The sequence below is a fragment of the Cotesia glomerata genome, linkage group LG5 (assembly GCF_020080835.1).
Source record: "Cotesia glomerata isolate CgM1 linkage group LG5, MPM_Cglom_v2.3, whole genome shotgun sequence".
In the NCBI taxonomy this organism is placed as follows: Eukaryota; Metazoa; Arthropoda; class Insecta; order Hymenoptera; family Braconidae; genus Cotesia; species Cotesia glomerata.
The window spans coordinates 19,325,174-19,352,603 of NC_058162.1; the positions used below are offsets into that span (position 1 = coordinate 19,325,174).

Sequence of the window (27,430 nt, forward strand, 5' to 3'; positions counted from 1 at the left end):
CTTTGAAACTATTTAAACCATATAGACATTTGATGTGACATGATAATCTATCTAATGAATTCAATCACCAAACAAAAAATGTACTTACAGCCTTCGTAAATTCATCATATTGCTGAACAAAGTGTCTGGTAGATATCTAATTTGGTTATTATTTAACCGTAATTTTTCTACAGCTACCAAGTCCTTGAAAGCTCCTCTTTCAATCGTATGAATTTGATTGTTCGACAGTTGTCTGGTAAATAAATGATATAATATATTATTAACATACCTTTCATCATAAATGATGAATATTTATTACATTAATTAATTAAGTAAATAAAGTACTTACAATGCGTGGAGAGTCGCCATATCTTCAAAGTCAGTCTTGAAGACAACGGAAATATTGTTCCCCTGAAGGTCTCTGTAACCAAATAAAATACGGGTAGGTTGCAGTATTAAATTATTCAAAAACTAATTGAATTGATAACAATAAAACAATAACAACAATTATATTCATTTCAATTTTCGCAGTAGCAGTTACAGCTGTCCTCGTATAAACTTATTACAAAGTTTCACGGTTTACTAAAGCTGCTGTTAACTTACATCGCAGTTGACAAAGAAGTTATTCTGTTATTGTACGAGTAAAAGTATGAATTCTCTGGTGTCAATGTAAATTCAAAATAGAGCAAGAAAAGAAAAGAAAAGGAGTTTAAGTTGAAAAAAAAAAAGTTTTAAGAAAATATTTGAAAGAAGAGGAAGATGATGAGGAAGCAATGACGAAGGAAGTGAGTCGACGTCAGTTGCAGCCGTCTACTTGAGTACCAACGTCCGGTATTCCCGTTGGAAAATAAGTTATTAAGGTCTTATTAAACAAGTTGATTTTACTTTTCGCTTCAACTTTATTTCTGGATTTTTCCTTCCCTTTTTTTTTTGCTAAGACCGTCGGAGGAAGGGTTAAGAAATCCATAGGAGCGACGAAGAAAAACGGAAAAGAACTAACGAGATTTTACTTCCCGACGGATTTTAAACGTAAGATAAGAAATGGTTCTTTATACAGGCAGTACATGATGAACCACCCGGAGGGTTGGAACAAATTACTACTGTGATCCCTTGACATTCACTCGATGACGAAAACGTGACGTTAACCCATCATCAGAACGTTATCTCTTGATCTTTTGATCTTACTAATTCAGAGCACGTTTCGTGTTCTTGTTGATGTGCTAATGTAATCTCAGAACGGGTAATTCTGCGATATGTAATGTCGATACAGTTTTGCAAGAATAAATTATATCAAAGTCAATTGAATTAAAATGTGTATTATGAATTATGAATTATGAATTATTAATAAATGTGCCCGAACTTTATTTGGGTAAAGTAAATTTATGCATGAAAAAAGCTATTTCCATCCCATAAATAAAATTATACTTGGATCTATGGATATTTGTATTTGTACAAGGAGCGTCGAGTGTTACGAAGCTAAGCTTTAACGTACAGACGATATTTTATCGTTCGCACTTACTTACAAGAGCAGAAGACAGAAAGAACAAGAGAAAGAGAAAGAAACTCGACGGATTTGTGCTTCCGAGAACGACGCCATGGCTTTTTCGCGTCGGCGGCGCTTCGCGGCTATACTCAATTAAAATAACTCTGGTGTTGCTTCTTGGAAGTTTACTGTACCATGATGCCTCGATAGTTTTTCAAATACTCCATCAATTGTTACGTTATTAATTGCCATTATCTTTAGTTAATGATGAAGTAAATTATAATTAACTATACTGAAATTTTTGTTGAAGCTAAAATATACTTTAAAATCAATATAGTAAGTCAAGACATCAAGAGTCTAGCAGACATGTGTAGGCGTTGTCTTTACAACTTTAGAAGTGTAAAGAAAATATAAAATGTATTTTTTTGCATTTGTTAAAAATAAAAAATTTTTAATCTCAAAGCTTGATTGAATTATGACAGCAAATTTGCTTCCCAAGAATTCAATATACTGAGAAGATTCATCTGTCATAAAATGTATGCAAGTTATTGTCATATAATCATCAAGAAACTGATGCCGGATGGCGTCAAGCGGAATGAGATACTACACGTGTATTGTATCCATTATGTACCAGCTACAAATAGTTGATGGTAGGTAATAGTAAGTGCTGCAAAATGAGAAGGAATGAGGATGGTATCAACACACTACAGCAGATGTAATCAAAGTTTGTAGACAACCACTCAGCCTCTTCTGCCTTGCAGCCTTCAGCAGGAGGAAAAGCATACGTCAAAACCAAACGGATATTCATTTCCACCCTTGTCATTAGATATGCTTGACCCTGAACTTTACACCCTTATATATGCTTATCATTGTGCAAATCAATTAGTGTGTGAGTGGAATTGATTATCTTCACCATTCTTTAAGTTTTAAATAAGAAAAGTTGATCAGATTTTGATATTTTTAAGTTTTAGAAAGCTATTTTTTTAAGTTTCCAGGACAAATTTCAGATTTCCATATAATACCGGCAAAAAAATGTTCAGAATATACAAAAACTATTTACTATAATTATTTAATTTCACGTGACTAGTGGTTAACCAACAATTGTGTTTTACTGTCGAGATTTTACTAGAAATTTCTAACAAAAAAAAATAGTGATAACTGTTGTCAACCTACAAAAATAGAAAAACGGTCATATAAACCCGTAGATATAATAATTTATTTGTGATTACTTCTAACGTAAGTTATATTCAACTCATTAAAAAAAAAATTGAATAATTATAGATATATAGTAAGCCAGTGCCGTCAATAAATTATTTGCTTTACAGTAAACGATAACTATCGACAAACTGTATTAACCGACCCCATTTTTTATTTTTGTTAATAAGTTTATAATTATCTGAGAAAAAACTATAGGAAAAATTATTATTTAAATTCTTCGTGTCTTACTCTTATGAATAAATCGTTTAATCTGCGTATAAAATATATGAAATTAGTGGTCGATGTTCTTATTCATACTGTGAGCATTTCGCATACTCAATTATCTCTCTAATTGGCCAAAATAAATAACTCCAGTTCATCACATTCACGGCGCTCGAAGCGCGCTCGAGTTAGAAGCGCCAAATTCAATTTTAATTTTTCTTTATTCTTTCCATTTTTCAAAGTTTATTAAAGTTGTCTTTTCTACTACAATGAATTCATTAGTTTCTATTATTTCACTAATAAATAATGATCATAATTTGATTATTAAAAATTTCGATCAACGTAGAACTTCACACCAATGTTTTGTCGACAACTATCGATATTTTTTGTTATCTTTCCATAATAACACAATTGCTAACGGCATGATATTTTGGATTTTTTAACTTTTTTTTTTTTTTTTTTTCAATTGTTCAACATAAATTTGAAATTTCCAAGCACTACGCATGATAAAATTTTCTGATATGGCTACATCTGAACATATCAGGCTAATCATATAATTTTTTTACTCATACACTGAAAAAAAAGTAATTAAAAAATCGCATCAGGTGATACAAAAATCGACCATTGGTGATGCCGAATGAGGTGATTCTAAAGTTACGTGACGTAGTAATGCAAAATCTGTATCTATAATGCATGTTTAAATCGACGATATTTGACGGCTTCTATCCCGGAAAAAAATGATCAGACCTGACCATGCCTGTTCATGTATGATCAGGCCTGAAATTAGACATGAACATGCTTGTCCATACCTGTTCATGTCTGAAGCATTAAATACGCTCAGGCCTGATCGTGCCTGTCCAAACATGCCCAAACATGTTCATGTCTGCCCATGCCTGTTCATGTCTGAATTTTTATATTATATTTATGATAAACTATTTTGATACGTTATGTACTTCATACAATAATTGTCGCTTAAAATAGCAGCCCAGCAGGCGGGAACTTCAAGGCGCACAGATATCACCAAAGTTAAGCAGCGTTGAGCATGGTTAGTAGGTGGATGGGTGACCGCTGGTGTTACAGCCATACAATTATTGGATGCCTTAAGCGCGAAGCGCGCAGGTATGCTCTACTCTCGCCTAAAAATCGTGATTTCGATTAAAACGTGATTTTCATAATTTAAACGAAAAAAATTATGGATAAAAAGCACATTGAAATAAATAATAGTAATTACAGAACACGTTAAAAAAATTTTCTTATCGATTAAATAAGATTTCTCAGAAAAAACTCGTTTTTCTGATGAATTAAATGAATAAGAGCGTGGTATTCACGGGAGCACTGGGCTTGATAACACCACAACTTTGTCAAAAATCACTTTCACGATTTAATTTTTTTTTGTTTTATTCCTGAGGAATTTTGTCAAAACCCTTGTGAAAATTGCGTGTCAAAATAAATATTGTGTGGTTTTATGAAACCACGATGCGAATGAAACTTTTATTGGATTGTTGACATTCAATTCAAAATTTTCAGAAAATTAATCAATTTAGGGTATTAAAATTGCGTTTTTAATCCTAACTTGATAATTGGTAAATGAAAAGGGTCAGCCCAGGGGATGTTGCCGCGATTGATGATTTTATTAAGGTTATAAGAATTTCAATTTCTGCCAGTTTTTGGTAGAAGGGTTTTATTACTCTGTGTAATAGAACTAACGGTGGTTTGATTGAAAATTAATTGTGATTTTTCACCGATAATTTAAGAATTTATTGTTTGATATCATTTTTTTAACTATGAATTTTATCGAAATCTACCTTTCAATTCAAATATTCTATCAATGACTTTATTTTCACCATGAGTCTCGTAGTTTATAAATGTAACTAATATTCTATAGTAACGAAAATAAGCCTTGATTAAATAAAAGGATTAAAAAGTATTTAAAGTATTGAACTATTAATATTTCAAATCTTTTCAAATTCTACTTCTTATGAAAGTTTAGTACATGAAGAATCATTTTTGATCCTTTTGTTTTTTTAGGGAGTAAACAACGTCTTACATTGCATTTGAATATAAATGCTACACGGTTAGCTGATGCGAGCTATGGGAGCCACCATATTGGCCTTGGCTGCTCTGTCATGTGCCTTTCACTTTATCCCTACTCCACGGCCGGGTAGTGCGATATGCGATAGATGGACGAAAAATTTTGGGGCGAAAGAATATAAGTTTCACTTTAATAATTCCGTTTCGATACAGTTAATTTTTTTCAATTGTCCGATCGATGACTTTTTCTGTGATTTCGGCAGCCATATATATTATTTTTCATAAACAGAATTGAAATAACTATAAACAAGCAGAAACTACACTGATAAAAAAATTGACTTGACTCAAGAGCCAAACTCTTGAACCAAGAATTCCATTTTGAAGAAAATGATTTTCTTGAGTCAAGAGAATAAATTCTTGACTCAAGAAAATTTTCTTAGACCAAGAATAATTTCTTAGTTCAAGAATTTATTCTTTTGACTCAAGAAAATCATTTTCTTCAAAATGGTATTCTTAGTTCAAGAGTTTGACTCTTGAGTCAAGTCAATTTTTTTATCAGTGTATGCATAAATGATGGTATAATTACTAACTGTTTTATCATCTGGTAAAATTTTTCTTTAGCTCGACCTACAGAGGGGATAATACTATTCGCGGGAAAATTCAAATTAAAAACGAATAATTTTTGTTATGATCTAAATAATTTATGTATGACATGAGCGCTTAAGGCATGCTCATTTGGATTTTCCAAACTTTTTATAAATATATGTAATTATTTTTAACTTCCCGCTAAGAAAATCGGAAAGTTATTGTTTTCACCCCGTTTTGCAAAAATCGAGTTTTCATCAGATCTCGACGTTTTAAGGTCATAGGAGGCTTCCCTGACTACCCCCGCGATGTTGTCACTATGTCTGTGTGTGTGTGTGTGTGTGTGTGTGTGTGTGTGTGTGTGTGTGTGTGTGTGTGTGTGTGTGTGTGTGTGTGTCTGTGTGTGTGACTATGTGACTCGCTTATAACCCCTGATAAAACAAAAGTATTGAGACAAAGAAAAAAGTATTGAAGAGAATTGGTTTTCTAGTCAATCCAATACTTTTCAATACTTTTTTCTTTGTGTCAATACTTTTTTTTATTCAGGGACTTTTGAACGACTAAACCGATCGGAATCTACTAAACGGCGTTCTAAATAGTTTCCTCAAACTTAGATTTCCTGTGAATTTCAACCGATTTGGACCGATAGATTTTGAGAAATTTTGAAAAATCTCAAAAAAAATAAGAAAAAAATTTTTTTTGAAAGTGGTTTTTTTGGAATAACTTTCAAACGGCTTTATCGATCAACTTCAAAAACTAATCCGCCCTTAAGCCTGAAAAACCACGCTGATCGTCACTAATCCGGTCAAAATCGGTTGATTCGTTCGAGAGATATCGTGAACGAAAGAAAACCGAAAAAAGTGTTTTTTTGACATAACTTCGTCATTTCTTCTCGGATCGTTTTTGATGATATAAAATAATTTTTAGAACTTAAAAAATCGCGTCGATCGCCGCCAAGAACGTAGAAATCCGTTAATTGGTTCGAGAGATATCCTCGATAAAATATTTGAAAACAAGTATTTTTTTAACATAACTCCGATATTTTTTGGAATAACTTTTAAACGGCTGCACTGATCGATTTAAAAAACTAATCAGCTATTAGCATGAAAAAATTACGTCGATTATCATCAAGCCGGTCAAAATTGGTCAATTCGTTCAAGAGCTATCATGAACGAAAGAAAACCGAAAAAAGTGTTTTTTTTGGAATTACTCCAAATTTCTTAGTTTTATCAATTCAAACTTGAAGGTTCTTCATGAAACTAAAAAAATTGCGTCAAATGCTGCCAACCGCGTGAAAGTCGGTTGATTCATTCAAAAGTTAGTGCGGTTTGAAAATTAAAAAAATATTGTTCTATGAAACTTCTATCAGACTTTTGAGCTCGAAGAGCTAAAAAAAATACATAAATTTTATTTTTGAGCTCGGAGAAACATTATTAGTGTAGTTTTATGCACCTTGGTATGGAGTTAGCGGGAAGTTGCACGGATGGCCTTCAGGGTTCACCGTTTTTCTAATTTTTTTTTTGCATTTTAATTCATTTTAAAGAATTGCGTATGACTCTATCAAGTACTATATCCATTAGGGTGTCCGTTATTTACCAAGTTGGCTATTTCCACTTGGGTACCGTCAAAATTATTTCTGCTTGACCTAAAAAAAATTTTAGAAACAAAAAAAAATTTTTACGATGCCGTTTAATCCTGCCTAAATAACGATACTTTTTCCATTTAATTAACATGGGATTATTGCACTTTTCAGCAAATAATTTTTATTTCGCTCATTATACTCCCTAACTTACCAACAATACTCGATTCTGTTTCTATTATGATCCCTTTAGATGGAGAAATTTTTAAATTGGCGCCAAAAATTTATATCATAACCTTTGAAAAGGCCAAAATTTATTTTTATAGACTTTTCTGGTTATTTTACTTAAACTACTTACTAATTAATTTTTATTTTGAATTTTGTGTAAGATCTTTTATTTGAAACTGTCAATAATCATACAGGTTATAAATATAAATTTTAACATTCAAATCATTATTGATTTTATTTTAATACATATGTTAATTATTGAACTTTTATTTTTGTTGTCAGGCATTCCTTAGTAGCATTTGAAAATTCATTCTTATACTTTTTTATCACCTGGAGAAGATATTGTTTTTGATTCTCATCTTTAGCTACCATATTTATACATTCTTGAGCCAATTGTACAGCTCTCTCTCTCTCCGCTACATCATTAACAACTTTAATCTTGATAGCAATCTCTTATCCTTTTATATAATCATCATCAAGAAAAAGTTAATGCTTCCCCACTAGACATTGATCCACCCGCGCTTGTCAAACGCAATGGCAAATAGTTTTCTGAAAGAAAATCAATTATGTTTTATTGTTAAATAAATGCACTTAATAGATAATTCAACGTAATGATTGAGTTCAAGTCTAATACCTGAATTTTCTCTTGATAATTCAGAATCGTTCAACTGGTGTTCTATATAACAAGATGCTGCTTTAATGTTTTTAGAGGTTAACACTTCGATGGACCGATTATCATTTACAACAAGTGGATTATCAGAAGTTGATACTTCAGTAGGGCGATCATGATCTTGTTTCTTTGAAATACAATATATATTGAATTTTAAGTCACATGAAAAAATATTTTCAAGTATTTTATGAACGTTTCATTTATTAATTGACTAATATTTTATTGATATTACCAGATAAATCAATTACATTTCCTCGTTGATTGTCCGAAAAATTCAGATGGAATTATCTTTCTGATCGTTGATCGATTAAAAAGTGTTTATATCATTGCTGACCATTTCAAAAACTCTGCCGTGAGCTATGTCAAATAAACTTTATAATTTAATTGAAAACTCTTGCTCTTTTTGTTGGTTTGAGGACACACCTGCATTTTTATGCAGATTTCTGTATTCATCGTGCAATTTTTACAATTTTTAAATACATCGTTTGTCATCTAAAATAAAAATACGAGCAAATATCCAAAACTTTTTAACTTTTTCAATAGTTATTTTACATCCATCGCACACTGTTATTTTCACGTTTTTAGTATAATAAAATAGTAACCTTAAAGCTTGTTCATCAGTAGCTAATTTATTACTATTTATATCATCCGTAAGGTTTTCCAATAAAAACATCGGTTTTCGTAAATTTTTTTCTAAACTCATGATGAAAGTTCTTGATTTTCAATAGATTGGAGCTCTCGCGGTTAGAAAGATATTTTTAGTTGGATACCGATCAATTTTTCCACTTTCAATTCATTGCACTAATCACTTCAACCTTACAATTAAAAATTTAATATTATAACATAAATTAAGGATTGTTCCGTTTACTATCCAAAAATGAAATATTGTCGTTAAAAGAACCACAACAACGAGAATAGACAGTGAGTTAAAAATTAATTTATCGTTTTTATTTACTTTAACGACCGTATACGACAATATATCTAGTTGTTTTATTAAATTTGTGTTGGTAATAACCGTATTACCGTACTTAATTCCTTCACAGAATCACGGTGTAATCCGTACTTAATTCCTTCATAGAATCACTGTGTGACTTCAGATAATTTATTAATTAAAATTATTTTTTTGGAAGAAAAAAATAAGAAACTTTAAATGAAATACAAAATAAAAATTAATTAGTAAGTAGTTTAAGCAAAATAACGAGAAAAATCGATAAAAATAAATTTTGACCTTACAAAAGGTTTTGTGATGAATTTTTTGGGCCGATATGGAAATTTCTCCATCTAAAGAGATCATAACAGAAGCAGAATCGAGCATTGTTGGTAAGTTAAAAAGTATAATGAGTGAAATAAAAATTAGTTGCTAAAAAGTGCAAAAATCCCATGTTAATTAAATGGGAAAAGTATCGTTATTTAGGCAAAGTTAAGCGGCATCGTAAAAATTTTTTTTTGTTTCTAGAATTGATTTTAGGTCAAACAGAAATAATTTTGACGATACCTAAGTGGAAATAGCCAACTTGGTAAATAACGGACACCCTAATATCCATAAAATTAAGAAAAATAATTATTTAGAAGTAACAATAGGTTTTCAGACCTGACCATGTCTGATCAGGCATGATAAGTCAAATCATGCCTGATCAGGCATGATCATTTTTCATGTCTGATCAGGCCTGAAGACTCATGCTTGTTCATGTCTGATCATTTTTTCCCAGATACTTTAACCTTGATTACAATAGACAGTAAACACACATAAAGACGAATTTTTTCTGGTATTTCAGCTCAAAGTCATAGGTTACATATTTCTTATATATTTATTGTTATTTTAAGAATAATTATAGAAAATATAAATGTAAGCGTCGTAAATCTAACCTATATTTGGACTTAAAAGTACAGTAGGCTTGCGCATGCACCAAAAATTGAAATGAAATTCATATCACATTTATACAATTTTTTATCACCTGTGATTCTAAAATTAAATCACTCTTGAAATGCAATTCTAGTATCACTTGTGGTGTAATTTTTAAGTCAATATTTTTTTCCGTTTACATTGCGGAAAGTTTCAGAGTTAGCCGATCTATGAATTTTTAAATTTATTTCATCACAATAAACACTATCCAGTAGATAAAAATATTAGAATAAAAGTCTTAATCGTATCCGGGATGGTATGTATAATATTACCAGTCTTAACTTAATAATCATAATCATAACGATAATCAAAATAATAATATTAATATGTGGTGAAAAGATGATTCAGCGTGAATTCTAGTGGTGAGTTGGAGTCTTATAGGTACGTAGTAAATATTATATGGTGTAACAAACGTATAGCAGACCCACGTGCACAATCGAGCCCACGTGAACTTCATCGATAGGGTCTTATAATAATAATACGTGGGTAAGCTATGCACTCTTCTCTCTCTCTTTATATAAATATAATAATATAAATCCGAAGCGTCTTAGCACGTTAACGGTTACAAATATTTTTTATTTATTGCAGTTACTGGAGCCATTACACCCCCTCTATTCTTTATTCTCTTCTCTTTGTGTATAATAGCAATGGCAATAGCTTTTACCTTATACCTAGCTATTAAAGTGTGCTAGTACCTAGTATGAAGAAGGGAATGAATAGCGTGACACTCAGGTTAGCGTATCTACCTACACACTCGTAGAGGTCCCTAATCATAATCACCCATATCCATTGGTAGTTCTATCATAAAACATCTAACGAAACGAATAGAAGCGAGTTGAGAATTGTCGTCTTGTAAAGTCCTGCGACACGTTTTAAACCGACATATTGGATGTATTTCAAACGATACCGATTGCAGCGGAAAAATTTTATAATATGGCCTGATCTGGTCATATATAGCCATATCAGGCTACATATAAGAATAAAAAAGTAATTGATTCTAATTTTTAACTTTTTAGTTTTTTCTTTTTTTTTTTTTTTTTTTTTTTTCTACAAATTTGCGAGAGTTCAATAAGTCGTATTAAACAAAAATTGATTAAATACTTGATGAAACTAATAACCAATCTCGGATAAGCTTCTTAGCAGTGTAAAAAAAAATTTAGTCAATTCTTAAGCGCTCATGTCATACATAAATTAATCAGTAAAGTTTAAATATACAAGTTTTTATGAATAACTAATACTATTTTCGATTTTTAATCATTTTAAATTAAACCTCAATATGGTTGCTCAAAGGTCAGAAAATTTTTCCAACTGCCAGTCGACAAAAATTAATTAAAATTAAATTAATTAGAATTATATTAAAAAAAAAAAAAAAAACAAAAAACATTAAGTTGCAATTTTCATTTCTAACTTCTTATATATCAGATGAGAAGATTGAACAATACATTAGGTTGGAAAATTGATTTTTTCAAAAATTATTTAGTTGATCGTTTAATGTAAAAATGGCTATTAATTGATGCAATAAAAATTTTTTCAAGTTCAGCGATAATTTTTATTTTTGATAGTGTGATTTTTGTATCATTTATAATATTTCCTTTATGACTATCAAGCACGATTTAATGTAACAAAACGTTGGGACTTTAATTTTTAGGCAATAATAGAGCATATTTCCATGAAACTTGACAGGAATATGTAAATAATAGTCCTTTGTGAAATGATTCTTTTAGTTTTAAATTCAATCATTGAAAATAAATAACAAAATGATAAATAAAGAGGTAGCGTTCACGCGTAGAACTGCCTTATCTCAGGATCCATCATATATTCAAGTGAATAAATTTTTCTATAGAGGAATTGCTAATTAACGTGCAACCAATATACTTTTTTAGATCTAACTTCTTGATTTTTCGTTATTTTAGTTTAGATTACTCATAGGACAGAATTATTAAAATGCAGTTAGGTTATGGTAGAAAACTACTAACCAACATATTTTCATGTAGGACATAAAAAGTTCCAGAAGTAAATTATCTAGTTTAATTTTTTTAAGCAGTGTTTAGAGTATTTATAATGTCTGATAATATCTATCAGTGCATTTTACACGTGTTTCAACTAAACAAACCAATATATTCAGTTGGCGTTTATTGTCAATAATCCAGACTGAATTATCGACATCATACTATACTACAAGTTCTAACGCGCTTAAGGCATTCAAGCAATGATTTTTATTTTAGAACTGAACTTATTAAACTTAACTCTCTCGAATGGAGACGACTCAGCAATCGTACGCGTTCTATCAAAAATTTTTAACGTTTCCTTCAGTTGAAAAATTATATATAGCCGTATAATACCTTATATGAGCATATAAAGCCATATCAAGTGAGATCTATCAATATATGGCCAGATATGGTCTAATGTAACCAATTTTTATGAGATCCAATTATAAATTATATGGAAGCACATGTGGCCACGTTAGAAAATTTTTTCCCAAAAAAAAATATCTTCTGCAAACTAGATTAAATTGGGGCAAGAATTAAAAGAAAAGAAATCCACTTGAAAATTAACCCAAGTGTTCGTTCGACGAATGAGAAGCAACCTATCGGTATACCAGGTTGACAGAAATTTATGCATCGTTTTAATAAACATGCGATTTAACGGTGCGGAGCCTGTTAACGAGGCGAATCGTTGCGGGGGAGTCTATATCATATTCTCTCTTCTCACTCTTTCTCGGTGAGGATTAGATTTTTTATTTTACATTAATCTTTTTCTTTTGGTTTCCACCGGCGAAGAAATATTCGCGTGGAAATCTCGGCGCAGTCTCGCCGACCACACTGGTATATACTGTTACCGTACTCGACGTCGACGCCGACGCTTCCAGACGCCGGCGAGCTTTCATTAATTACAGGAAAAATAAATGAGTTGAAATAAAATAAAGTAAAGAAAGAAAGCGGATAGAATGAGGGTGGTGGTATTGCTGATGGTAAGCGAAAAAAAAAGTTGTAATTGCAGTGCATCCAACTCAACTAAAACTCTCGTACACTAACGTTGTCGACAACGCAATTCACAGTGGACACAAGATTGTATTACGTGGAAAAGAAGAGGCAAAAGTTGAAGTTGAGGTAGAGGTAGATGTTAACAGTGGTAGCGTACCCGGACGAATATAAAGCTCAAAAAAGTACTAGTTGAGAAAAGAAATTCTTATTCATTTAGAACGGTAAACAGATGAAAAGTTGCTGGCTGATGTTTTCCTGTAAACTTACTTTCAAAGTATATACTCTCCATAGTGTATTTAAGGAGTAAAATACTACTTGAGAATTAAATGAATGAAGAATTAACGGAGACGTTAATTAACCAACCTCGCGTTAACGGTAATTAGTCGTAGTTGTATAGTTCCTTTTTGCATTTAAAGTATATAAGGATAGACGTGCCGCGGCTTACGGACCTGCAAAGCTAATCCGGCGTGATTTTGATTTAGAACCATGATTTTCATTAGGTGAATGCGTGCTTGTGACCATGCACGTAAACACACACCTTTTTAGGCGCTTTTTATAATTGCTGAGGCAAAATGTGACTATTTTTCGAGCTTTTTACTACGATATATTCATCATATTTTAGAAGTATTGAAGAATTTTCAAGATTTTGAAAAATCTAAAAAATTTAATTTCGTTTTTTATCCTTTTTTTCTGTGATTCTGATTTTTCTACACTAAAATGATAAACATTGAAAAATTTTATTTTTTTTTTATTTCTAGATGCTCAAGATTTTTTACTTACTTCAATGTAAGCTTAAACATTTTTTACCAACCTATAAACATGAGTATCAAAGAATTAAAAACTTTTTTTCGCAATGTTGACATACTGGAGAATCGTAATAAAGCACCAGGCTCAAATGTACATCAGAGAGGCAACTATCGCTACTGTAATTTAAGTGACAAATATAAGGCTGGTATCCCATACCAAATCGACGTACATTATTTTTCACTTCTTATTATTTTTAAATATTTACAAATTATCGCATTCAATTTAAGGAGCTAGTTTAAGATGATTGTTGTGCTATCGGCACAATATCAGGAAATTCTAAATTTTGATATATTTATTAAAGATATTAAAATACAATTTTCCTCAAAATTTGAAATCGAAAGATGATACTAAACGTGAGATATTTAGATTCAAAAATTACATTTTTTGACGGCACGGGAAGAGAGTGACGAAACGAAAAATTTTTATTTTCTTTCAGAGAAAGGACAGTTAAATTTTTGTGGAAAACTCATATTTATTAGAATACTACACCTGTATTTATTCTGAAAAATTTGGAAATTCCTGACTGAATAGTTTTTTTTTTATGATATATCAATAAATTAGAAAAGTATGCTTAAATAATCCTGAGTAGAAGTTAGTGAGTGATAGTCGATGAGAGAGTAAGCACTAGCAAGTGAGAAAGAAAGCAATGACATAAACTATAAATTGCATACAACTACCTTAAATTCTGGTCACTCAAATACATTTTAACTTCACTGTGTTGAAAGTTAAAAATGTCGAGTGACTTTTAGACATCGACCTTAAATTTCAGAATTTTTACAATTTTCAGCGTAGAAAATAAAGTAAAATACCCAGTATACGAACACCGTAAAAAACAGGACCATAAATAATTATAAAAAATCTGTAATCTATATATATATATATATATATATATATATATATATATATATATATATATATATATATATATATATATATATATATATATATATATACACATATAAGAGATTTCCACGTATATAGTCACTCATCACGATATCTCTGGAAATATAAGACCTAGAGACTTGAAATTTGGTAGGAATATTCCTTTCGCCGAGCAGAGGTCAGCTAAGAACGGATTTTACGAAATTCCACCCACAGGAGGGGTTGCGGTGGCGCTAACAATGAAAAATTCACGTTTTTAAACTATAGCTCTTATCGACTCCAAATTTAGTAGGAATCTTCTGTAAGAGATGTAGAAATAATCTATAAACAAATATTACGATATCTCTCCCCATTGAGGGTTGCGGGGGTGAGTATTAACAATGAAAATTTTCAATTGTCAAGCTATAGCTCCTACAGACTCTAAATTTTGTAGGAATTTTCTGTAAGAGATGTAAAAATAATTGATGAACGAATTTTACAGTATCCCACCCCACAGGGGGTTGCGGGGGTGGGTATCAACAATGAAAATTTTTAATTTTCAAACTATAGCTCCATAGACTCTAAATTAGGAAGGAATTTTCTATAAGAGATGTAGAAATAATATATGAATGAATTTTAAGATAGCTCACCTCGCAGGAGTTTGCGGGGGTGGGTGTTAACAATTAAAATTTTGAATTTCCAAGCTATAGCTCCTATAAACTCCAAATTTATTAGAAATCTTCTATATGTGATATAAAAATGATCTAAGAACGGATTTTACAATGAATCAACTCCAATAATGATCGCGGGAGTGGGTGTTTAGAGATCATCTCAAAATGGATTTCAATGAAGTCTACTTTCGATAGGAATTGCAGAAATGGCTGTTAAAATCTAAAATTTTCATTTTCAAACTGTAACTTCTAAAGACTCCGAATTCGGTGAGAATCTTCGTGTATGATGTCAAGTTCAGCTAAGAATGAATTTTATCAAATTTCAACCCCAAAAAGGATCGCGGGGGCGTTAATAATGAAAAATTTTCGTTTGTAAAATATAGCTCTTATAGACTCCAAATTTAGTAAGAATCTTCTATATTTGATGTAGAAATAATTTAAGAGCGGATTTTACGACGAATCATCCCCAATAAAGATTGCGGGGGTGGGTGTTGACAATAAAAAATCTTAATTTCTGAAATATAGCTTCTAAAACCTGTGAATTTGATAGGAATCTTTTATTTGTCATATAGAGATCATCTCAAAACGGATTTCAATAAATTCTACTTCTGACAGGGATTGCGGGGGTGGGTGTTAGAATTTCAAATTTTCATTTTCAAACTGTAACTTCTACAAACTCGAAATTAGGTAGGAATCTTTTATATGTCATGAGGAGATCATGTCAAAGCAGATTCCAAAAAATGCTACTTCCGATAGGGATTGCGGGGGCGGGTGTTAAAATCTAAAATTTTAATTTCCAAACTGTAAATTCTGCAGACTCTAAATTTGATAGGAATCTTTGTTCAAAATTTAACATTACATGTAGCTATTCAGTCAACGGACTAAGAATTTTACATACATTTTATTTTTGCTGATCACATAACCGATAAATTGTTCTTATTACGGGATCGCGGGAATGTAACAGATTAAAATCAATGCATGTTCTAAACCCTTGAAATATGGAAAAAAAATTTGGCTACTTATTATGAGAAAATTCGTAAAAACCATGTACAAATAATTTTCTATGAATAATTGATGTCACGGAGGAACTTTTAATTAACGGCAAAATTTTACGTATTAATAGATTCAAAATTGTTTACATTTTCATGAAAAACACTTCTTTTAACTAATAAATAAATTTTCATTTATTGAAAGTAGAGTTGAATACATTTTACTTCAAAAACTGTTTAATTACTGGGTATTTTAGCTTAGTCAAATAACAGAAAAAAAGATTTTAAACAAATAAAAATTTAATATTTCGGAAAATTTTTGATATCATGATCAACTATTTAAAAGTTTTAATCCAACCGAAGAGTTTTTAAACATGATGAACTAACATATTTTCATATGAGACTCGAAATAATAGTTGCCATCCTAATTTATATGCATATTTAAACTTGTGTCTCGACACGAACGAGTACATGATTTATCTACTTACGTTAGCAAGGTCTGCAAACTGAAGAACAACGCCTCATTGTCAGTATTATAAACCAGACAATGAATTACCAATGTACTGATATGATCAAGGATTACCATCGATAGCTTTCTCCATATTTACATTACAATTTTATAAATAATTTATTTTCCTGCATCTCAAGCCATAATTATGTTAGGGAGTGAAAAGAATTAGATGTGGCTTATTATGTTAACATAAAGCGGCTATTGAATATTGAGATAGTGGTGAAATGAAATTATCTGTAACTGATTTTATTACTTTCTATCTGGTTGATAAAGTTAAAGACCCGAGAAGAAAATCCGTAAAGACGGTTATTGCCCTGGTTAAGGCGTTGTCAAGGTAAATTTAACGTTGCTTTACCTAGAGCTCATTTAGTACGACAGTATGAAACGTGACAAGGTGATAAAGTCAAATGATCGTGTTGATTTGCTGTTAAAATAAATAGATAAGAAAATGAGAGAGGAATTACAACAAAACAAAACAAAAGTCAAATAAGAATTAACATTAATCACACACGTAAAACAGGTGCTGTTTGTAAATCTAATTATAAGTTATCGCAGCAGGAAAATATTGTAATCAAGAGAAACATAGTTTAAATATTAACGGAGAGATGATAAATAATTACCAGCGACTTATCATCGTCTCATCTTTTCTGTCATTGTAAAGCTTACTCTGTATTTTTGATTTATTGTCATTCTGTTTAACGGCATGATTAATCGTCTTATGAAGGCAAAATTATTTAATCTCGTTTTAATATTAAAATTTTTATTTTAAATAAACGATAAAATTAATTTCGCATTCAACATTTGAAATGAGATGAGGGAAAGATAGGTACCTCTAATTAATATATCATTTATTTTATACTTTTCGGATTAAAAAAAAATCACGTTATTCAATCGGTTTTATTTTTTCTTTGGAATTAAAAATTCTAATGATTAATAGTTGTCATTAGGAGAGGGGGGGGGGGCAAAACGGGGTAGGGGTGGCAAAATGGGGTACCCCCAAAATTTCGTAAGAAAATTTTTTTTTCCAAAAAGATCTTTCAGCTTCCTAAAATATATTTTAACGTCATTTCCTACAATTTAAAAGAAAAAAAAATTTTTTTTTTCTAACTTTTCTAACAGTAATTTCTATCGTCATTGTGCATCGTAATAAATTTTTTTTCACATCTACGATTAATTTTTCTAAATTTTTAAGTTCTCATTTTACAAATGAATGATTAAAAAAAAAAAAAAATCGGGGAGTCATTGGTTCCATGCCAGTTTTCGAAAATCAAGTTCTAATCTGATCTTCACATTTTTAAGGTCCTAGAAACCAGTTCTTAATATTCCTACGAGGATATCTGTCGGCGTGTGTGTATGTGAGTGTAAACCTCTAATGTGTCGAAGAAAAATTATACACAGAAAGAAAAATTTTTTGACTGGAGAACAAAATTCTTGGCTCAAGAAAATTTTCAAGTGCCTGAAGGAAAACTGAAGTTGTGTTGCCGGAAATAAAAATTTTTCTTGAAATTCTATTCTTGGTGGAAGTAATTTTTTCTTAATTCAAATTATCATAAATACTTGATGCAATAAATTTTTACATTTGATCAAGATTTTTATATACTTTAGGGAAGCAGTGCCGCCTACTTTAGCTGAGAAAAACATTTTCTCACCTTGAGAAAATTTTTCTCTTGAATATTTGATACCCATTTTATATTATTTTAGCGTGCAATTATACATATTGAATGAAAAAAAAATGATTCAACATTATTTGATCTTTCCATTTGATATGTTAATCAATAAAAATATTAATGAAAATTTACTTCTATCTTTATATTTAATTTTTTGGAGCAAGAGGCTGAAATTTCTCAAAACAAGAAGATTTTCTTGACTTAAATAAACTTTCTTGGATCAAGATACATATTTCTTAAAACAAGAGAGTTAATTTTGTTGGGATAAGTGAAATTTCTTGTGTCAAAAAGAAAATTTTTTTTTCGCTCAAGGAAATAATTATGAAGAAAAATATTTTCTTAGTTCAAGTGAACCTTTTTTTCTGTGTAAACTAACCATTCTAAAAGAATGTCTTTTTCAAATAACTTCGAAATTTATTCTCGGATAATTTTTGATGTCATAATTTAACTATCAATGCTCAGAAAACTGTGTCAGAAGCCGTCAAATTCTTCAAAATCATTTGGTGGGCTTGTGAGATATTTAATTTAAAAAGTAAGATCTTCAGGCCTACAAGATCATTCAACTTGAAAAAATTTTCCTGAATCCCTAAACCAAGAAAGAGAGTGCAAAAAAATTACGAATGTTTTTTTTCGTGCTATTTCTTGGAATTGCGTGAGAACTATGTCTAAAAAATTTTTCACGGGGAGATCCAAAAATTAGAATCTTCTTAAGAGAACTCTTTTTTTTATCTTGATATTATTTTTACTCAAACGAAACCCGTCAAAAATTACTACAAAATTAAAAAATTTTTTTTGCTACCTCAATTTTTGTTAGGAGTATATTGCGTCAACTATAACAATGTTTCTTTTTTGGGTGATTTGTTCATCTCTCTGGGTTATTTCGTAGACTTATCGATAAGAAAATGTTATTTTTTTAACGACATTTCATTTTCGGATAATGAAATTTTTTTTTCACTTTTTCAGGGGGTACCCCATTTTGCCCGCAAAAAAAAAATTTTTTTTCTACGGCAACTTGAAATTTGATTATTTTTCTTCAATTAAGACTGAAAACGAGAAAAATCAGCATATTTAAGTCCTTAAAATCATAACGGTTTCTTAAGTACCCCATTTTGCCCTCCCCCCTCCCCTATAATGTATAATAATTATAATAAATGTAAATACTGAGTCTTTTCTTTGTAAATAAAAAAAAAAAAACGTAAAATATTCAAAAGATTGAAGTTACAAATCATAAATATAAATAAGAATAATTACTTTAAATGGATGATAGTCGTCGAGAAATGTTGTTTGTCGCGATAAAAATAATAAACAGCCACGAGTGTAATCATTTTTGTAGGGTGAGAAAATAAATTTACGCGAGTATAATTGTGCAATTGTCGTAGTTGCTTGTTTCTTATCTACTGCAAGAGTTACCCAACACTCGGAGAAACGAGACAGGGATAAAAGTGAGGATGACTGAGCAAGACAGTGTACAAGTACGGAAAATAGTAAAAATAAAAATAAACTATTTTTTCCGAAGATCGGTGTTTTTACTAATTAAAGAGTTCTATATTTCAAAGCCATTATCCCCGATCCAAATTGATGTTAGACTAATTTTTAATTTTACATTAAATTTTTATTTATTAAATTTATTTTCACCACTTTTATTGTTGGTATGAGCACTCAATACCATCTTCGGGTGAATATATCTAATAATTAAAAATTTTTTATTTTTAATTAAGATTAAGCAAAGAAGTTAATTTTTTACTCAGTGAAACTTTTTATTCCGGTCACCGAAAAAATAACTCGGAAAATGCTCAGACCAGGAATCGAATTTTTTCGGCGACCGGAATAAAAAGTTTCACTGAATAAAAAATTAACTTCTTTGCTTAATCTTAATTAAAAATAAAAAATTTTTAATTATTAGATATATTCACCCGAAGATGGTATTGAGTGCTCATACCAACAATAAAAGTGGTGAAAATAAATTTAATAAATAAAAATTTAATGTAAAATTAAAAATTAGTCTAACATCAATTTGGATCGGGGATAATGGCTTTGAAATATAGAACTCTTTAATTAGTAAAAACACCGATCTTCGGAAAAAATAGTAAATTATCGAAAAATCCTGGCCAGACGGACTACAATCTTCATACAATCAAGTAGGACACACACACACACACACACACACACAAATGCATACAGACATAGTGACACCCTCGCGGGAATAGTCAGGGAAGCTTCCTGTGACCCTCAAACGTCGAGATCTGATGAAAACTCGATTTTTGTAAAACGGGGTAAAACCAATAACTTTCCGATTTTTGAAAATCTGAGATTTTCTTAGCGGGGAGTTAAAAATTTTCCCGCCCGTAAAGTATGAAACTCGTAAACACTATAACTTGCGAAAAAATCCATTAATTGGTTCAATTTATTTTTTTTTTTAATTCCTTGAAGGGATTGTAAGTGTCTTATCGTGGATGGCTATGTAAATCAGTGTCGTTTAATTGCAATTAATAAAACAAAAAAACCAAAAGATTGCATATCTATATATATTATATTAATTTATCTTATGAGGGGCGCCTGCGCATTATTGTCCTATCACAGTTGTTTTATATTTTGTTTTTCACATTTTTCTTTATTTTATTATTATTATTTTTAAAACATTTTTATAACTCTATTCCAACAATTATTTAATGATTTTTGTAGTTTGGAAAATCCAAAATTCTATGTTATTTGAAACTCACTCAATTTTTCTTTCAAGGTTCTTATTCTTGATACCTTTGATTTCATATTTAATTATTGAATTAAGCTATGAATAATTACTCTATGAAATTAAATTACTTAACTACAAAGAGTCTATAAAGTTTAATTCAATAAAAACTAAACCAATTATTAATTTCTTAAAACATTAATTTTTCATACCTTGATCTGATTGAGTTATCGGAGTCTTTTGTTCTGATTATATTAAAAGTTTTTGATAAACTTTTAAATTACACTTTTAATGAAGAAATTTTTCCATTAGCGGATGAAAAATATAATTGTATATCAATTTACCGGAGGACTAATTTTAATTTTTAACGAACATAGTTTTAGTATACAATAATAAAATGAAACTCTAAGATGAAACACCGTCAAATTTGAAAACTTCCAAAAATATAAAAATAAATGCGTCAAAATATCCTTAAATGTAAGTTTTATTAGATTGAAGTTAATTAAGTATCAAAATTATTGAAATTCATCGAAAAAATGGACTCAATCCTTATTAATTAGGATTAATTAGGACTGCTAAAGTAAAACGCAAGGAAACATTTATTTTCGATAAATTTTGGCGGTCTAAGATTAAACTTGAATTATACCTTTGAAAAAATTTTCTTATTTAGCCCTACATATTTCTTTTCGATATAAATATAGTAGAGACAATTGAAATTAGAAATTCATCTGGAAAATTTAAATGTAATGCACAACCTAAACACTTTAGATTATAAATCGAATTGCACTTCGTCATAAGAAAAAAAAAAAAATATTCTGCTCTCACTGGAATTCAATCCTTCGCCATATGAAGTTTAAAGTCAGATTTTATAACATCAGACTTTTTTTTTTTTTGACAATCACGTCCATTTTTAAAACACAAATATTTCCAAGCCCTATAATTCATGACAAATATTGAACTTTAAAACAATATCATGATTTATTTCGAGTCTTTATTCAGTAAGTCCCCATAAATGAAAATCTGCAGTACCCCATCATAAAAAATCACCGAACCAGTTATTAATATTTATAATAATCATCTCCAAGACTTCGACATGAAATTTACTAAAATTTTAATTCTTTAACAAGAAATATGAAATATTGATAATAAATCAATAATTCAAGTATTAATAATAGGTTTCAATAAAAGTAAATTACACGGTAATTTTATCGATACTATTTTTCTTACAGAATAATTAGTCTCGATATAAGTACTACGAAAAAAAAAAAAAAAAAAAAAAAAAAAAAACAAAACGAACGAATGAGTCCTCGCAATACATGATCAAAGTAACAGCAACAGTACCTCGTTGAACATGTCATGCTTATCGATGATTAAAGGCTAGCGGATTATTAATTATAAAGAATTACATAACAACACTTAAATTAATCGGAGCAATAATCTCTGTAGCATATACACCATACATCTTGGTTATTTTTTATTCTTGTAATTAAACATGTATAACGTTAAAATTAACGTGTCAATTTCACTACAATTATCATGATACTTAATCGATGAAGCGTTCCCATTATTCTCCCTTAGCTTAACTTAATTAAAAGTGCCGTTAAAACTATAACTGATAATTTAAGTAATCGTCCGCAACAAATTAGTTAGTGTCCAACAGGATTAATTGCCGACAGATTTTAGTGACTAAAATATAATTAACTGCCACCGAGTGCACACTTATAGTCTGCCTTGACACTTCACATGATCTAAATGCGAACACGAATATTAAAACGATAGACACTGATTATTCCATTGCCAAGGAGCCAGCTTATAGCTTCCCTTACTTAGTTCGTTGAGTTAATTAATTAGTCGGTTCAAAGTCTGCAAACAAAGCAACTAAATGACAAGATCCCTGTGCACTGTCAGTGGGCAGTAGCTGAGGAACATTATTAACGTGACATAATGCTATAACTAGCTGAGACTTGTTCACGTTCATCCACAGAAGCACAGATATATGTTTCCATTCGAGAATTTTTCTTGAACGCCTGCAAGAGTAATGCCATGGTTCTCTTTGCTCTTGAGCTTTCTTTACCTCTCTTTCTTTCGTGTCCTCTTTATCCATATGCTAAGCCGTTATATTAAGCTATATTTAAACTCACAACGCCCTCGCCTTTCTGACAAGCCAGAAAAAGACATTTTGCACGTGCGCCGAGACTACTCAAGAAACGAAAACCCGTGAAAATTTAAAGCCTTTGGGTTACTTCAAGTAAAGAGAAAATTCTGCAATGCACTTTGAGATAGGAAACTCTGATTATTAACTCATAACACAAATTTTATATATGAGGCTGTATTTTGCATTCTAAACAGTATGAAACTGTCTATTTTGTGCTACTTCATCGACTCTAGCATTTATTGGTATACGACTCTATTACCAATAATTTGTTGTAAAATGTGACGGAACAAACTTATAGAATCAACAAACTATTCATAACTTTTTTAAAGACTTAACATAAAAAATTGACAATCGCCAAAATAGATGTAAAATCTAAAAAGGCATAAATTCGTGTCAACTTTGATGATACCAAATATAACTATAATTATTCATTTTAGAGTAAAAATATACCTGTCAAAATTATTCTTTCACTCGTAATCAATTTGTACTTATCATGAAACTACGTTCACGATCTTACCAGTGCGATATTTTTTTCGTGGAATTATATGGATTAATATTTAACACATAACGACATTTACGTGTGCAAAATAAAATAGATAAATAAACAAATTTTATCTAGCACGAAATTCCAATCTATTTAAAACTTATCCGAAAACTTATCATAATAAATTGACTATGTAAAAAAAACTATCTGAAATCTTGATAATGCAAAATTTAAAGTAAAAACCTTTCCAATCACACTGAATTTGACTAAAAAACCTCATTTCATCAGATAAATATGTCCGAGACGAATTTTTCCACATTTTATTAATGGTATGGATGAATAATGGAAAAATTTTACTTTTTTAAGTCGATTGAATACTTAAAACTTTAATTTTGTTACGAAATGATCGAGGTTTTCGATATTATAGCTCTCCAAAAATCTAAATAATTAATCTAATTATTTTGTGATTCTTTTGATATCATCAACGCAACAAACTGATACAAAAAACACGATTTGTGTCTTGCTGGCTTAATTATAAATCATTTTTCCGACAAGTAGCTTTAATCATAATTTCTATCTCTCAGGCCGCTTTGTCTATTTTTCTAAGTACAGATCATGGAGGGTAGAGATACCTCCATAGTACAGATTATTGTAACGACTGAACAACCCGGTTATTTGCTTTTTAATCATTCCAACAGAAACCGCCCGTAGTATGTGGTCACTAAAACAAAGCATGTTTTTTTTTTTCACTAAAAATTATGTGCGCATGCAAGCGCTTACCTTAATATAGAATTGCATATATTTTCATGCTTACGATACATTCTACCAATAAATTCGCTCTATGTTTTCATTTTTTAATACTTAGATAAAGAATTTATCTATTTAATTGTTGAATAAATAAATGATCATTGAACATTGAGTTTTTTGAACTGTTAACAAAGAAACATAAAAATTGAAAAAGAATTCAAGTTTAGATAGAAGTTGATCCAATTAATTAATACTTTCCTATTAAACTTATAATCCACTTATAATAAATAAATTTTATTTTATGAAGCATATACTTGGAATTATCAAATTTATTTAACTCTTTGTTATGGATTGCTCATGTTTGGAATTTATTTATCTTCCTTAAAGGCTAATATATGCATTAGCAAAATGGTTCAACCCATGGAGCACTTTTATTGATGCATCGATTGATGAATATACATTAAATTTTTTGCACTCTCCATTATCGCGGTAAAGTTGATTGAATTTTTAGTTGACTATTTATACCTAACAAAGTACCGGGCTGCAAAATTTAGTTGATTCATCATAAGGCAATAAATGCATCGGTGGAAGCTTTTAAGCTTTTTTTAGTTCGGAAACCCATGTTGCCACGGGTTTTACGAACAAACCACCGACGATATATTTTCCCAAACCACTTTTAACTATGTACGCGCATGCCTCTAGCCATTCAAACTATGCCTATATTTAGAGAATACATACACATTGCATATATAAGCCGCAAATCCTTTTTTTGTATTAGTGTTGATATTGGTGATGCTACTGCGGGCACACCTGCAGTAATTGAAGGATAAAATAACGGTGGTAAAAATTTTACGACCTATTGCATGAGCTTTGGGGGTATTATATTTATAAGGATACAGGATTTTGATAGTACTGACATTGAAAAGAGCTTACAGGCGACATTAAAGGACTATAATTATCCGGATCATAAAATATTTTACGACACTTTGTGGGATATTGATTTTATTATTATTATTATACATCACCAATATCAATCTAATAATCCTGGCTCATTAAATGATGGGATGGAGAAATGAATCAACAATTCCAATAACAATCATAAATATATACATATATATAGCCAGCATCCACGTGCCTCGTCAGGGAAGCATCAGTAGTAGTTATATAGCAGTCTACTCGGATATCGCAAGTAATATTAAATTGAGTACAAGCACGCGAACCTGGACGTATTAAGATTATGAATCCATTAGCAGCGAGATGCTTTAGATGATGGGGTTGAGAAGCGCATCATTATGCTATGTATATACTATTCACTATATCTTCTATACATCTCACACACCAATAAAAACATCTATAGCTATTTTTTTAGATTTTTCTTTGAAAATTTTTTTAAAATCGATTCAATATAACGCAATTTCCATCTCAAAATTGAAGGGTTAGATGCTGTCAGATTTTCGAAAACTTATTTATTTGCATAGTCTTTAAAAGTGATATCTACAAAATATCTCCTGAAAATTTCAAGTCAATTCAATTAATAGTTTCTAAAATATCTACAGAACCCAAACTTCCAATTATTTAAAAAAAATTTTTATTTGTGATGATTTAATTATTTTTCTTTAATTCAATGTCAAAATCAAATTTATTCTAACAAAATTCGGTTATACTTATATTCGATACATATGTAAAAAGTTTTTAAAATGGTACAAAAAAATTATACCACCCTTAAATTAAAACTTCAAACATGTTACTCTCAAACCCACAACAAAAAAAAATATGCGCATATATGCGGGCCAAAAAAATATATGCTACATATACGTCCCATACATAAAATATATACGTCAACTATATGTAGCACATATTTTTTTTTCAGAGTAGAAAATTGTTTTCGACGTCCGTGACAACTGTAATTCAAAAACCACTCGATAGATTTGAGTAACATTTTTACAGCTTATTGAAGGTAGAAAATGTTAGTACTATATAAAAGAATTTACTTTTTTTTTTTTTTTTTTTTTTAACATTACACTAAGATAAAAGCCCCAGTACCCTATATTTACAAATGCAGGTATACAAATAATGCTTTTTAACTTCCCGCTAAGAAAATCGAAGATTTTCAAAAATCGGGAAGTTATTGTTTTCACCCCGTTTTGCAAAAATCGAGTTTTCATCAGATCTCGACGTTTGAAGGTCATAGGAAGCGTGTGTGTGTGTGTGTGTGTGTGTGTGTGTGTGTGTGTGTGTGTGTGTGTGTGTGTGTGTGTGTGTGTGTGTCTGTGTGTGTGTGTGAAAGTATGTGAACCGCTTATAACTTTTGAAAGGCTTGACCGATTTCATCGCGGTTGGTGCCATTCGAAAGGGCTTGACCAAACTTAAATTTTGAAAACTATTTGGACCGATTCAGATCAATAGATTTTGAGAAATCTTAAAAAAACTGAAAAAAAATTTTTTTTCAAATGTGGTTTTTTTGGAATAACTTTTAAACGGCTTAAAGGTTCAATTCCAAAAACTAATAAGCTCTTAACCTCAAAAAACCACGTCGATCGCCACCAGTCCGGTCAAAATCGGTTGATTCATTCGAGAGATATCGTGAACGAAAGAAAACCGAAAAAAGTGTTTTTTCGGAATAACTCCAAAATTCCTAGCGCGATCAATTCAAAATTTAAGATTCTTTGTGAGGCTTGAAAAACTGCGTCGAATGCTTCTAACCGCGTAAAAATCGGTTTTTTCATTCAAAAGTTATTGTGGTTTAAAAATTCAAAAAATAGTGTCTTATCAAATCTCTATCAGACTTTTGAGCTCGAAGAGCTTTAAAGGATAGGAAAGCAATCTCTTTGAGCTCGGAGAGCTCAAAATAACCCATATATTGTATTTTTGAGCTCGAAGAGCTCAAAAACGTCATTGGTGCAATTTTAAGCGCCTAAGTATGGAATTAGCGGGAAGTTGTAGGGATGGCCTTCAGGGTCAACAGTTTTCCTAATTTTTTATAAAAAAATT

General features: G+C 30.4%; 1 protein-coding gene and 1 long non-coding RNA gene across 3 annotated transcripts in view; both read right to left on the bottom strand.

Moving 5' to 3' along the window:
* The window catches only part of LOC123265890 (protein slit), a 441,502-nt gene that overhangs the window by 56,079 nt on the left and 357,993 nt on the right, over nt 1–27,430 (bottom strand). For both annotated transcript variants that reach the window (XM_044729853.1, XM_044729852.1), the window contains exons 3-4: nt 329–400; nt 89–232 (exon numbers count right to left, since the gene is read on the bottom strand). In XM_044729853.1, coding sequence (XP_044585788.1) covers nt 89–232; nt 329–400 — 216 coding nt within the window. The remainder of the gene's footprint in view (nt 1–88; nt 233–328; nt 401–27,430) is intronic.
* LOC123265891 lies at nt 7,556–8,289 on the bottom strand. The gene is made up of 3 exons (XR_006509693.1): nt 8,207–8,289; nt 7,939–8,101; nt 7,556–7,853 (listed from the first exon to the last, which is right to left on the bottom strand). It is a non-coding gene; the product is annotated as an uncharacterized LOC123265891 (long non-coding RNA).